At 50.7% G+C, this 12081-nt stretch overlaps 1 protein-coding gene across 1 annotated transcript in view; it reads left to right on the top strand.

Moving 5' to 3' along the window:
• Positions 1-12081, top strand: part of EPHB1 (EPH receptor B1) — a 79779-nt gene that overhangs the window by 41970 nt on the left and 25728 nt on the right. The window contains exons 4-5 of the mRNA XM_077183746.1: positions 6506-6661; positions 10324-10659. Coding sequence (XP_077039861.1) covers positions 6506-6661; positions 10324-10659 — 492 coding nt within the window. The remainder of the gene's footprint in view (positions 1-6505; positions 6662-10323; positions 10660-12081) is intronic.

Below are 12081 nucleotides of genomic sequence, written 5' to 3'. Positions count from 1 at the left end.
CACATTGAATTTTACTTCCCTCCATGAATAAACCATGGCTGGCTGGCTCTGACTTTAATTTACATGCGTCCCAAGGCGGATCTAAGCCTATTCCTCCCGAGGTGGAGGGCTGGTTTAATTAAGCAGCTGCATCATGTGGAGCAGGGAGAGATGGAGCCCGTGCCTGCAGGATGCCAGCCCCGATGCTGGGAAGCTCATGTTTATCTCATGAGTTTATCTCGTGAGTTTCTGCCTAGACAGTGCTGAAAGAAGGGAACACAATAGGGCAGGTGCTGTTTGTGATTCAGATGGCCCCAAGGCAGGAGCATCTCTGGGGGATCCAAAATTTGGTGTGTTCAGCTACAAAATGGTGAAGTTGGCACCAGAATGAGATTTTGGGACAGGGCTCTGCTGGACTGTCCTGTCTGTGGTATTTTCGAGGTCCCCTGTGGCAGGAAGGAAATGATGAATCTGACTCCATGTTCTTAGAAGGCTAATTTATTATTTTATGGTATTATATTATATGACAGAATGCTATACTAAACTATACTAAAGAATAGAGAAAGAATACTCACAGAAGCCTTAACAAGATACCAATGAAAAACCTGTGACTGCTTCCAGAGTCCTGACACAGCTTGGCACTGATTGGTCATTAAGTTAAAACAATTCACATGTTGGATAAACAATGTCCAGACACATTCCAAAGCAGCAAAACACAGGAGAAGCAAATCAGATAAATATTGTTTTCATTTTTCTCTGAGGCTTCTCAGCTTCCCAGGAGAAGAAATCCTGGCAAAGGGATTTTTCAGAAAATATGACAGTGACATCCTGTCCCCATGTGCTGTGGTGTCTGCCGTGGCTTGGGTCCTGTGCTGAGCTCCCTCCTTGGGAGCAGGAGGATACTTCAGGGCTGGAATGCCTGGACTTCCCTGTTCCTCCACCTGGGTTGCACTCTGCTCCCTACACTGAGGCCTGGACGCTGGGATTTGGTGGCTGATGGGGTGTTTAAGGGGCTGAGGCTCTTTTCTTGGCATAGGCAGGACGCAGGTACCCTCCCAGCTCTCCTGGCTAGGCATTGCTCCCAGTATGGAAAGCTCTCAGGATGAATTTGTGGGTGCTTGGTGGTGGGTGGCATGGCAGAGCACCCCTGGCACTGCTGGCTGCCTGCTAGGCTCCCTGTGCCAGGCTGAGATGTTCCTGGAGAAACACTTGGCTTAATAGAAAAGATCATTAAAAAGCAGGGATGGGGGCAAAATCCTCACAAAACAACCTGCCAGCCCCCTCCCCAGCAGAGAGGCAGGAGGGAAGGGATGACAGGAGAGCTCCATGCAGGGATGCAATTAAACCTCTGGCACCAGGGATGTGTGCAGGGAGGATAACGAGGGAGATGAAAGCAGGGTGGGAAAGCAGCACCCTTGTCACCCTTTGAAGGTGGGAGATGACAGCCCCTGCCTGTAGGTGACAACCTGCCCAATTCTGCTGCTTTTCCCCCCAGCCTGCTGCCTGTGTCATCATCATCATATCAAAGCACTGAAGCCCTAATGCCTGTAGTGGGTGGCAGCTCGGGGGGCCTGTGTGTCCCCCCCGGAACACGGTGTCAGCAGTGCCCCTGGCACTGCCCTGGGGGCAAGCAGGAGCCCTGGAAGCTGTGCCAAGTGCCTGCCCCTGCAGGCACAGCATCCTCTCAGTGACACTTTGCTGTAGCACACAATTTCGTGTGGGTGTTTATTTGCCTGGATGGTGTCTCTCAGCTGACAGTGTCTGGGAGGGTGTCCCAGCTGCCACCTCGGCCACTCAGGGTGACAGCAGGATGGCAAGGAGAGCATTTTAAAGCACCCATCTCTGGGGCTAACCAGTTTGAAGGCTAAAAAACTGGGGGTTTTTTCCTTATTTTATTTTTTAATGTATTTAAAGATAGATTCTGTGTCAATGGTGTCTACAAAATGCACAAGGGGTTTCTAGCAAGCATCTCCTCCCTTTTTTGGGGGGGGTTTCATAAAAAAATTATGAGCCTCGTGCACCAGGTGTTGGGTTGAGATGCTAGTATTTTTTCTTAAAGATAAATTATTGTTTGCAGAAAGTGGGGCCTTGAATCTCTTTCTGGCAGGCTGTAAATGCAATGAGCCACAGTTTTTCCTTTTTTCCTGACCTGTTCTGTCCTCAAACCCTGCTGCCCATCTCCCAGGGGTGCTGCTGGTGCTTCCACAGGTCTTTTTGGAGCAAGGCTGGATCATCCAGGCTCTTTAGTGCCTTTGCACCTGACAGTGCTCTCCACACCTCCAGCTTGCTTGAGGGCATCATCTTGTGCAGCATTGCTGCTTCTAACACGGCTTTTCACCACCTGCTGTGCCAGAGTGCCACAGGTCTGCTTAAAGACACTGGGATTGCCCTGGAAAAGCACTGGACCCCAAAGGGAACCGAAAAGAAGTGTGGATTTTGGGATACCTGGAAAATGGGGTTAGCTCTGCCACAGCAGGGACAGAAGGGCATGGGATGGATGAGGCACTGCTGACTTGGTTTGCTGGGTGCTGGTGAGGGTTGGGGCAGGTCAGGGCTCTCTGAATCGCTGCTGAATCTCTAATTCCTTGGAGAAGCTCCTTTTTTAAAATCTGAGAAGGAAAAATGCCACTCTGCCTCCCCTGGGAGCTTTAGAGCAAGTTAATGCAGAGGCAATGTCTCGTTTCTTTCTTCCTTTCTTCTTTTTTTCCCTCTTTTGACTTAAGCTTCCCTGAGAGAGTAATTAAAAAGTGCAAGTTCCAGGTGCTAACTGAGAGGATTTAGTTTGAGAGGGAAACGCTTGGATACCCCCATGCTGGAATATCCCCACACTTGCACCCTTTCCACAGAGGCTGTGATGGTGGCTTGCCTCGGGCAGGAGCAGGGATGGATGAGCCAGAGATCCTGCTTATCTCTGGCTCTTTTTAGGACTCCTGGCACCTAGGATACAATGATGCAAGATACAGGAGAGTGTTGAGCAGTGAAAAGCCCTCAGAGTGCTGCTGTGTGTCATGAGTGCTTCCATAATCCATCCTGCTGCTGGGCACTGCCCAGGCTCCCCAGGGAATGGGCACAGCCCCAAGGCTGCCAGAGCTCCAGGAGCTTTTGGACAATGCTCTCAGGGGTGCACAGGGTGGGATTGTTCTGGTGTTTTTGCAGGGCCAGGAGCTGGATTGATGATCCTTGGGGATCCCTTCCAACTCAGGATATTTGTGGTTCTGTGATTCCATGGTTTTGGCATTCCCAGATTCCCTGGTTTTGTGATTCCATGATTCTCAGATTCTGAGGTTCTATGATTCCCAGATTCTGTTATTCTCAGATTCTGAGGTTCTGTGGTTCCTGGAGCTGCAGAGGGAGGTGGCAGTGGGGACACAGCTTTGTGGTGCCTTCACTGGGTGTTTCCTTGTATGAGAGATGTGGCACATCCCTCTTCTAAGCCTTTGAGGGGGGTAGAGGAGAGGTTCAGCTCTGGCCTGTGGCCATGTCCTTACAATCACCCTTTGGATGTGACAGTGACCTGCAGCTATTTTTCCCCCCAAACTTCCACTGATGACATTTCACTGCAAGAAGCCCGAGTTTCACCAGCCCCTCAAGGATGTTCTCTGCCACCCCCAGACATATCAGCCCTGGAAAAGGAGTCCTGCTGGCAAACTGACACCTGGGATGTGCCCATTCCTGGTGTGCAGGCAGGATGATGGATCCGTGGGCAGCTTTGGGTTGTGGGGGGGTTAAGTGCTGAGCATCCTCCCTGCTGAGCAACACGGAGGAGTTCTGTGCCTCAGCATTTACAAACACACCCCTGGTGCCTAAATGTGAGGAAATGGATAGTTAAGCACATCATTAATCTTATCCAGCCCCCATAATCAACAATCAATTAATTTTCCTCTGGGCTGAAGAGATGCAGGTTGTGCCATAGCCTGGGCACTGGCAGAAAAAGCCTGTTCCCACAGGGAAAGCTGAGGCAGAGCCTCATCCTGCACTTGTGTGACACCCTGTCATGGATGCAGACCTTGCCAGCTCTGGGAAGCTCTTGGAGCAGCCCTTAAATTAGGGCAAATGTTGCACTGGCCATTAGTGGGGTGATTTATTGCTCCCTCCTGGGCTCGAGTGCTCCATCTGAGCCTTGCTCTTGGACTGTAAGTTTGCCATGTGAAGGATTATGGATCCCACCATGGCATTGCAGGGCCCTGGGGGTTGGTGCTGTGTTTTTGGTATGAGGTTCATGGTTCAGCTCCCCCAGAAAGAGAGGACACAGGGGCAGCAGCCAGAGGGGAGTGCTGCACCCACGGCGTATTTGGGAGGGAGGAGAAGGCATCCACCTCCCTGAAACTGTGGGAGGCTTTAGGCAAGCACAGTGTAATTACAGGAGAGAAAAGCTAATTGGTAATAATAGCAATTAAGAGCCACGTGCCTGCAGATTACAGGAATTTGTGGATAAGTGAAGTGATAAGGGAAACCTGTGGACACTGGGGTGCAGGGTGCCATGTTCAGGTGTTTTGACAAAGCATCACTTGGATTAATTGTAATTAAACATTAACAAACCTCTTCAGCCAACCCACCAACATGCCCTCAAGCTTTAAACTGAGCCTTGTTCATAGCACTGCAGTCCTGTCATCATCCTCCTTCCCTCCTCCATCCTCTTCCTTTAAAACTCGGGTGGCTGTTCCCTGGTTCCACTGCCCTCCCCTTCCTGCTCCTCCAGAGAATTTGGCCTGTTTCAGGTGTGTTCTGACACATCCTCCAGCTCCAGAGCCCACAGGTCCCCCTTTGCCTGTCTCATGGATGCTCCCCCTTCCTGTGGGAGCACGAGGCTGCTGGGACATGGTGGGGAAGGAGAGGTGAGGAGCTGGAGATGCCCTCAAAGCTTTGGTGTCCACTTGTGGTTTTGTCTCCTGCTCTGTGTGTCTGTGTAACTCTGTGCCTCCTTGTGCTGTTATGGGAATAGGGCTCTGTGTGTCTATTGGGGAGGGGTCTGCATCCCTCTGCCTTCTGCTGTGGAGCATCCTGAAGGTCCCCTCAGACCCTCTGGACTGCGTGGTGGCCCTGTGTGTCACACTGCCCACTGCACGAGGTGGTGGGTTATGGCCCTGAGTGCTTCCTCAAGATGCCACATGCATGGGGTGGCTGTGGTGGGATGTGGAGGACTCAGCAGTCCTCCTGTGATGGGGAAGAGGAAGGGCAGTGGGAGATGGTGGCTGGCTCCTCTGGAATGTCACATTCCCACCCAGCTGTCAGGGCCACTGGAAAGAGACAGGTCATTGCAGCCAGCTGTGTGCCTCAGGCTGGGGGAAGGAATCTTCTGAATAATAAAATTGTAAAATATTGTTTTGATTTATTCTTTTCTATCATCTGTTAATATCTGGGAAGGCTGTGTGAGCAGGAGGCCTTCATGAGTTTTGAATGACAGGTTAAAGGGCTCCAATAAAGATTAGATGGTCCACTATCTCCCAAGGAAATTGCATCAAAGTGGTTACTCCTGCTTGCTCCTATTAATTTCCTCTTCATGGCTGCTAGGAGATGCCTCATATCCTGATGCAGCAGACAGGGGCTAAGAGGCACTTTCCATTATCTCAATCATCGCCGTGTTTATGAGACACGCGGGGTGTTTCTCTGCAGAGCTGTGCCCTCGGGGATGGCACCACCCTGCTGTGAGGCCAGGAACAGTCTCTCCTGGCTGGATGGAAGTCTGATCCCTTGGGTACATGTGCCAAAATACAGATATTCCCTTCTGCAGCCTTTGGTTGTGTCAGATTTTGTTGGATGTCAGGGATGGATGAGCATCATTCATCAGTGCCCATCGCTGAGGATGGGTGGGGTGGGGCGGAGATGAGGGACCCCATCCCTGTCACTCCATCCTCGCCCTCTCTCCACAGAGCAGCGAGATGGTTGATTAATGAAACCTCCCCTGTGGCTGATTAAACCCTCACTGTAACTGGAACATCTTCTCTGTTATGAATTAGATGCCATTTCCTGCTTGAATGAACTCAGAGGCTGGGAAGCTCCAGCCTCAGGCTGCGAGGGATGAACAGGATGTGGACCCATAACACACTGTCATGGGTGTCACACCGACTTTTTAATTAAATATTTAAATTTTGCATGAAAAAAGAGCTGTGGGTCCTGAGCCAGGCTGTTGGGGGTGGTGGAAAGGGACTGATAGGAGAAGAGGAGCACTGTCCTGCCCCTGCTTCTCCATGTCCCCATGGGTGCTTCTGGGGGCGGGGGTCCCACAGCCCCCTGCCATATCCCTGCCTGGGTACAAGCAGTAGGGAGCAAAGCAGCTATTGCAGCCCCCTTGCTCTGCTTGGCTGAAGATTGGTGCCATGTGGTGCTAGTGGCTTCAGGAATAATCCACAGCCAACATGGAAAATTCTGGCCATCCTCGATTGACGGGTAGGTTCTGCCCCATTTACAAGTGTGAAGCTTTTCTGTGTCTCCTCTCCTTCCTTTCCACCCCATTCCAAGGACAGGACCTGCTTTCCCCTTTGTCCAGGAACAGCTCAGGACCCAGCTGCTGTGCTCTCTCTTGCAGCCTGCCCCGCAGGGACGTTCAAGGCCAGCCAGGGCGCGGGGCTGTGCGTGCCGTGCCCCCCGAACAGCCGCTCCAGCGCCGAGGCCTCGCCGCTCTGCGCCTGCCGCAACGGCTACTACCGGGCAGACTTCGACCCGCCCGCCGCCGCCTGCACCAGTGAGTATGGGCTGGGGCTGGGGGCTCCCCTGTGACAGCCGGAATGAGGCATGTGGGACTCCAGGGCTCTCCAAAATGCAGTTTATTCCATCCAAGAGGTTACAGCAGCCCAGGGTGGTGGGTGACAGAGCTGTGCCCACAGCTGTCAGCTCCAGCTGCAGGCAGGCCTGGAGACCCTTTGGTTTTGGTTACAATGCATTTTGTACTTTTCTTTGCTTAGCATCTTCATAGAGTAGAACCAATCTATACTTTTACTATTATCTATAGCCTATCATAACTACTATAACTACCATATTCATGTTGCTATTCTCCAATCACTAAAAGTTAGTACATTACAGTTTAAGCTAGAAGTTGTTTTTCAGTTTTCTTGCAGTGGAAAATTTTGAGATCTTTTTTCTACCTGCAACTTTGCTGACTTGTTTGCCTGTGCTATCTTTGTGCTTGGTAAAAACATCTTGTTTGAGCTGGGTTTATCCTTTGCTCTAAGTCATATAAAACCCCTTCTAACTAACAGATCCTTTGCCTCCTTGGTTAGCCAGTAAGACTGGCTCAGCAATTCTTTTCTTCTATATCAAAACTTGCTTCCACCTCTATTCCTTCATCAGACTCTACATTTAAAAATCTTTCTGCTAAGCATACATGTCTGTGAGACTTTCTTGTCAAACTTTCATCCTTCCCAACACTCCCCTCCCTCCTGGGGCAGCAGCAGGGATCAAGTCTCAATCCATGCAGAGTTTGTTGTATTTTCTCCCCCCCTGTCCCACTGTGGATGGGAGGAAGAGCGCAGCTGGGTGGGCAAGGTGGAGGGATGGGGTGGCTCCACATCCCGCCTTACTGGCAGGCTCTGGGATTCATACATCAGCCAGGCAGCGGTGGCGATGGCAGGGAGATAGTCCTCAAGATAAATGAGGATTTAAAGTTATCTGCTCTGGCTGTCTTGTTCATAGTCTTGCAGATGGAGTATTTTTTAATAGGGGAAAGGCTGCATTAAGCATTGGTATTCAGCGATGCGTCGCTGCTCGGCTGCCTGCCCGAGCTGCCTGGCACGGCAGCAGTGTCCTCCAGCCTGTCTTTTGGTGGGAAAAGAGCCCAGGAGAGAGGAAAGAGCTGCTGTGCTCTTCAGCCTGCTGGAAACTCAGGCCTCAATCCCCTCCAGATACACTCCAGGCCCTTCAACCAGCCTGTCATGGAGCTTTAGCACACGGATGCTCCAGAACCTCCATACTGGGAAGTGCCCAGAGCACACATCAAGGAAACAGGGAAAGGATTTGTGTGTTTTGCTGGATCACCTGAGCTCTCATACAGGTATTCAGCAGGTTGCACAACTACAGATAATCTACAGATCTTTATTATGCCTCATTACATAACTGATTTATAACAGTGCTGTGCTATAGGAATATAGGAAAAAAGTCTCTTTGCTGATTTTTATTTCTTCTCGTAAGTGCTTGATTTTGTAGTGCTCCAATCTGAGGTGCCATCTGTTCACCCACAAAGTTTCTCTGTGTCAGAGGAGTACATAACATTGTGGAGCTGCTGGCTGTGCCCTGGAATGGAACCCTTCCAAGGGTGATCCCTGCAGTTCCTGGGCCCCTGCAGGGGAGGGAAGGGGCTGCAATTAAAGTGGGAGGAATATGGGGAGGCAGCAGTTTGCTGGGAAGGGGAACAAATACAGGGTTTTTTTCCTTTTTCTTGAAAATATATTAACTGCTTAAGGTGTGGAGGGAGGATTTGGATTAAGGCTGGTGAGACAGGTTGCAGATTTTTGGGGGTAACTCACTCATATTGATCCCGTTGAGCCTCTGTGAGTCCTGCAGTCTTTTCCCTTGGGGAATCAAGGTCCTTCTCTGTGCTCTGTCCCTCCTGTGGCCCCTACAACCCTCCTGTAATGCTCTTTGACATTGGCAGCCTGGCAATACTGTGGTGCCTCAGGTACAGGAAAACCCTTTCCAACAAGGATGCTGGCTGCTCCATGACAGACACTTTTACTCCTAAAGAGGAAAAAGGTTAAAGGGAATGGAATATTATTATCTTGTTTTTAAGGCTGTCATTTCTCTGGGAATTTCAGCAAAATCTTTCATCCGCATTATCCACGGCAGCAGCTTAGAGCAGCTCCCAGAGTGTCTCCATGCAGAATGACCTCTCCATCCCACCAGCCACGTCACCATGGTGCTGATGAATCTGTCCCTGTCCAGCCCATCCCTGGCCACTCAACAGGGCTGATTTATCCTCAGCCCTAACGATGTTCCCTGGCACACACACACACACACACAAGGAGGGCTCCCATGGAATGGGTTTCCCCAAGACAGAGTGTGCTTCTCTCTCTTAACCCTTCCTTGCAGGTCAAGTCCTCCATCATTTTTATTGCTCCCTGTATCATGGCAAAGTCCTTTTTCTTTCTTGGAGGTGCAGCCCCCAGCCCAGCCAGCATCAGGAATTCCTTGCTTCCCTTATTTAATATAACCAAACAGCTGAGTTTCGTGGTTTTGGCTGTGGAGCCATCCTGGCTGACCCCAAATCCTTCCCTGGGTCTGTGCTGTTGTGTGTTTGTACCTCAGTGCTGCTCTCCTGGCTTCCTCCTGAAGGGACTGCAGCCCCAATCCAGCAGCGTTTGCAATTGGAGCTGCATTCAATTCCCATCCTCTGGAGCATTTGCAATGGCTCCTGGCAGCTTTGATCAATGCAATTTTCATCTCTTGTCCAACATGGGAGCTGCTTGCAAACTATGGAGTGGTGCTGGCTTTCCTCCATGCTGGGACATTCCCAGGTTTCCAACTTGAGATATTGAACCCTTAATAACCACTTTCCATTTTTGACTCTCTCTTCTCCTGCTGCTTCTCTGGTTCTCCATGGTGCTGGCTAAGTGATTTTTCTCTTGCTGGGATAATCTGCTCGAGGTGCTTCTCCATGTGAGCACTGCAGTTATCTCAGCATCTCCTGGTGGGATTAAAATGGGTCCAACTTCATGGATGGATCTGTGTGCATTCCTCATGGAGTTTTTTTGGAGGCTTAAGAGGGTTTGTTGCATGGGAGTTTGTTGCCATCATATTTTCTGAAAAATCCCTTTGCCAGGATTTCTTCTCCTGGGAAGCTGAGAAGCCTCAGAGAAAAATGAAAACAATATTTATCTGATTTGCTTCTCCTGTGTTTTGCTGCTTTGGAATGTTTGGACATTGTTTATCATTTAACAGGTGGTTGTTTGATTGGTTTCATGTGAATTGTTTTGACTTATTGACCAATCAGGGTCCAGCTGTGTTGGGGCTCTGGAGAGAGTCACGAGTTTTTCATTAGTATCTTGTTAAGCCTTCTGTGAGTATCCTTTCTCTATTCTTTAGTATAGTTTTAGTATAGCATTCTTTAATATAATATAATATAATATCATAAAATAATAAATTAGCCTTCTAAGAACATGGAGTCAGATTCATCTTTCCTCCCCATGATAGGGGACCCCAAATATACCACAGGAGTTGTCGTCTCCATCTGGGAAACTTGTTTGCAGTACAGGTGGTTGGTGTTGCCAATGTGGGAAGTTGATCCTGAGCTAAGCCAAGCTGTGGACACCAAATCCCTCCTGTGGGAGGAGCAGAGCCCTGGGGTGTCCTTCCCTGTGCTGGAGCCTCCATGGGAGGCCAAGGACCTGTCTCAGTGCCTCTCCTTCCCCACAGGTGTCCCATCCGGCCCCCGCAACGTCATCTCCATCGTCAACGAGACGTCCATCATCCTGGAGTGGCACCCGCCGCGGGAGACGGGCGGCCGGGACGACGTCACCTACAACATCGTGTGCAAGAAGTGCCGCTCGGACCGGCGCGCCTGCTCCCGCTGCGACGACAACGTGGACTTCGTGCCCCGCCAGCTGGGGCTCACCGACACCCGCGTCTTCATCAGCAACCTCTGGGCTCACACCCCCTACACCTTCGAGATCCAGGCTGTCAATGGCGTGTCCAGCAAGAGCCCCTTCCCTCAGCAGCACGTCTCCGTCAACATCACCACCAACCAGGCTGGTGAGTCCCGGTGGTGCCGGGGAGTTTGGCTGTCCTGGTGCTGGCTGCCAGCTCTGTGTCCAAAAGGAAAAGCTCCCAGCATGTGAGGGTCTGTGATGGCTGTGGTGCCCCTGGCCCTGAATGGGGAGAAAGGCCAGGAGAAGAGGGAGGAAGAGGAATGGGGATAGGGAAGGGATGCCTGTGCCCTGGGCAGGGTAGGAGGGTTATCTGATACCTGCTTCTATCCCCCTCTAGATTGCTTGGGGATGAAATGGCATCACTGTTTTTCCAGTTGGGAGAAGGGAGATGGGGTGAATCCAGCCTTGAAACACTGTCTGACTGTGTTACAGCACAGAGGGAGCAGCATCCTGGGGCTGAGTCCAGGCTCTGTCTCCTCTGGCACATCCCTCTCCCATCATTTTCCTCTTGTCTTCTTTTCCAGGCTCCCTTTCCTCTCCCCAGTCAGGCATCAGGAGCTGAATGAGCAGCTCTGGGTCAAACAGGGATGCTGAGGGAGTGGGTGTGCAGATGACAAGGGAGCAACTGGTCCTGGGCTGCTATGAGGATCAGAGGGGATGGAAACCCAAGTGCTCTGGCTTTAAAAAGGGAATGGGAATTCCTGCTTTGTGCCAGGGCAGGCAGCCTTAGCCATCCTGCTCCCTCTGGATAGCACAATGGAGAAACCTGGTGTAAATATTTCAGTGTAAATATTTCAGTGTTAACCAGTGTAAATATTTCAGTCTCCTGGCTCCAGGGAATACAAATCTACACTTGTGCCTGGCTGGCATCGCTGTCTGCTGAACCACGTGCAGCCAAACCTGCCTCTTGTTTCCAGGCTTTTTTTTTTCCTGAGGTGGATTTTGGGGTGTTTCTTAGCTCTTCTCCCATCATGGAGAGCTGGGAACAGCCAGGTCACCCTCATCTGTCTGTCTGTACCCTAGTGGTCCCTGTTTGTCTTGCAAAGGCTGATTGCAAACATGAAAACGCTGGGCTGTGGGGTAACCTGATGGAAATTCACCAGGGATATCCAGGGCATTGGTGCTCTCCCTCTAAAATCTCTGGCTTTGCAGAGGGTTTTTCCAACCATTTCCCCAGCCCCATCCAAACTAATGGGAGTTAATAAAACAGCAGTCAATCTGAGTGGTTAATTTCAGCCCATGAGCAAATTCCTGGAGCAGATGTGGAGAGATTAAAAAAATAATATAGGATTAAGTATTCTGGGTAAACAAAGGCAGTGCTGAACTACCCACATCTTCCACTGGAACCATGAGAAGCTGGGCTCCTGCCACCCCCTGATTCTCTCCATGGCATGATCCCATGCCCCAGGCAGGTTGTGCTGGGTTCAGGTATTCCTTGGATTCACAGAGGGGAAGAATTTTCCCTGCCCAGCACTGTAGGGATGGTGAGGGGGAGGAGGAGGGCAGAGATGGCTGGACTGGGAGC

Source organism: Agelaius phoeniceus, chromosome 10, assembly GCF_051311805.1.
Source record: "Agelaius phoeniceus isolate bAgePho1 chromosome 10, bAgePho1.hap1, whole genome shotgun sequence".
Lineage (NCBI taxonomy): Eukaryota > Metazoa > Chordata > Aves > Passeriformes > Icteridae > Agelaius > Agelaius phoeniceus.
This window is presented reverse-complemented; position numbering and strand designations above follow the sequence as displayed.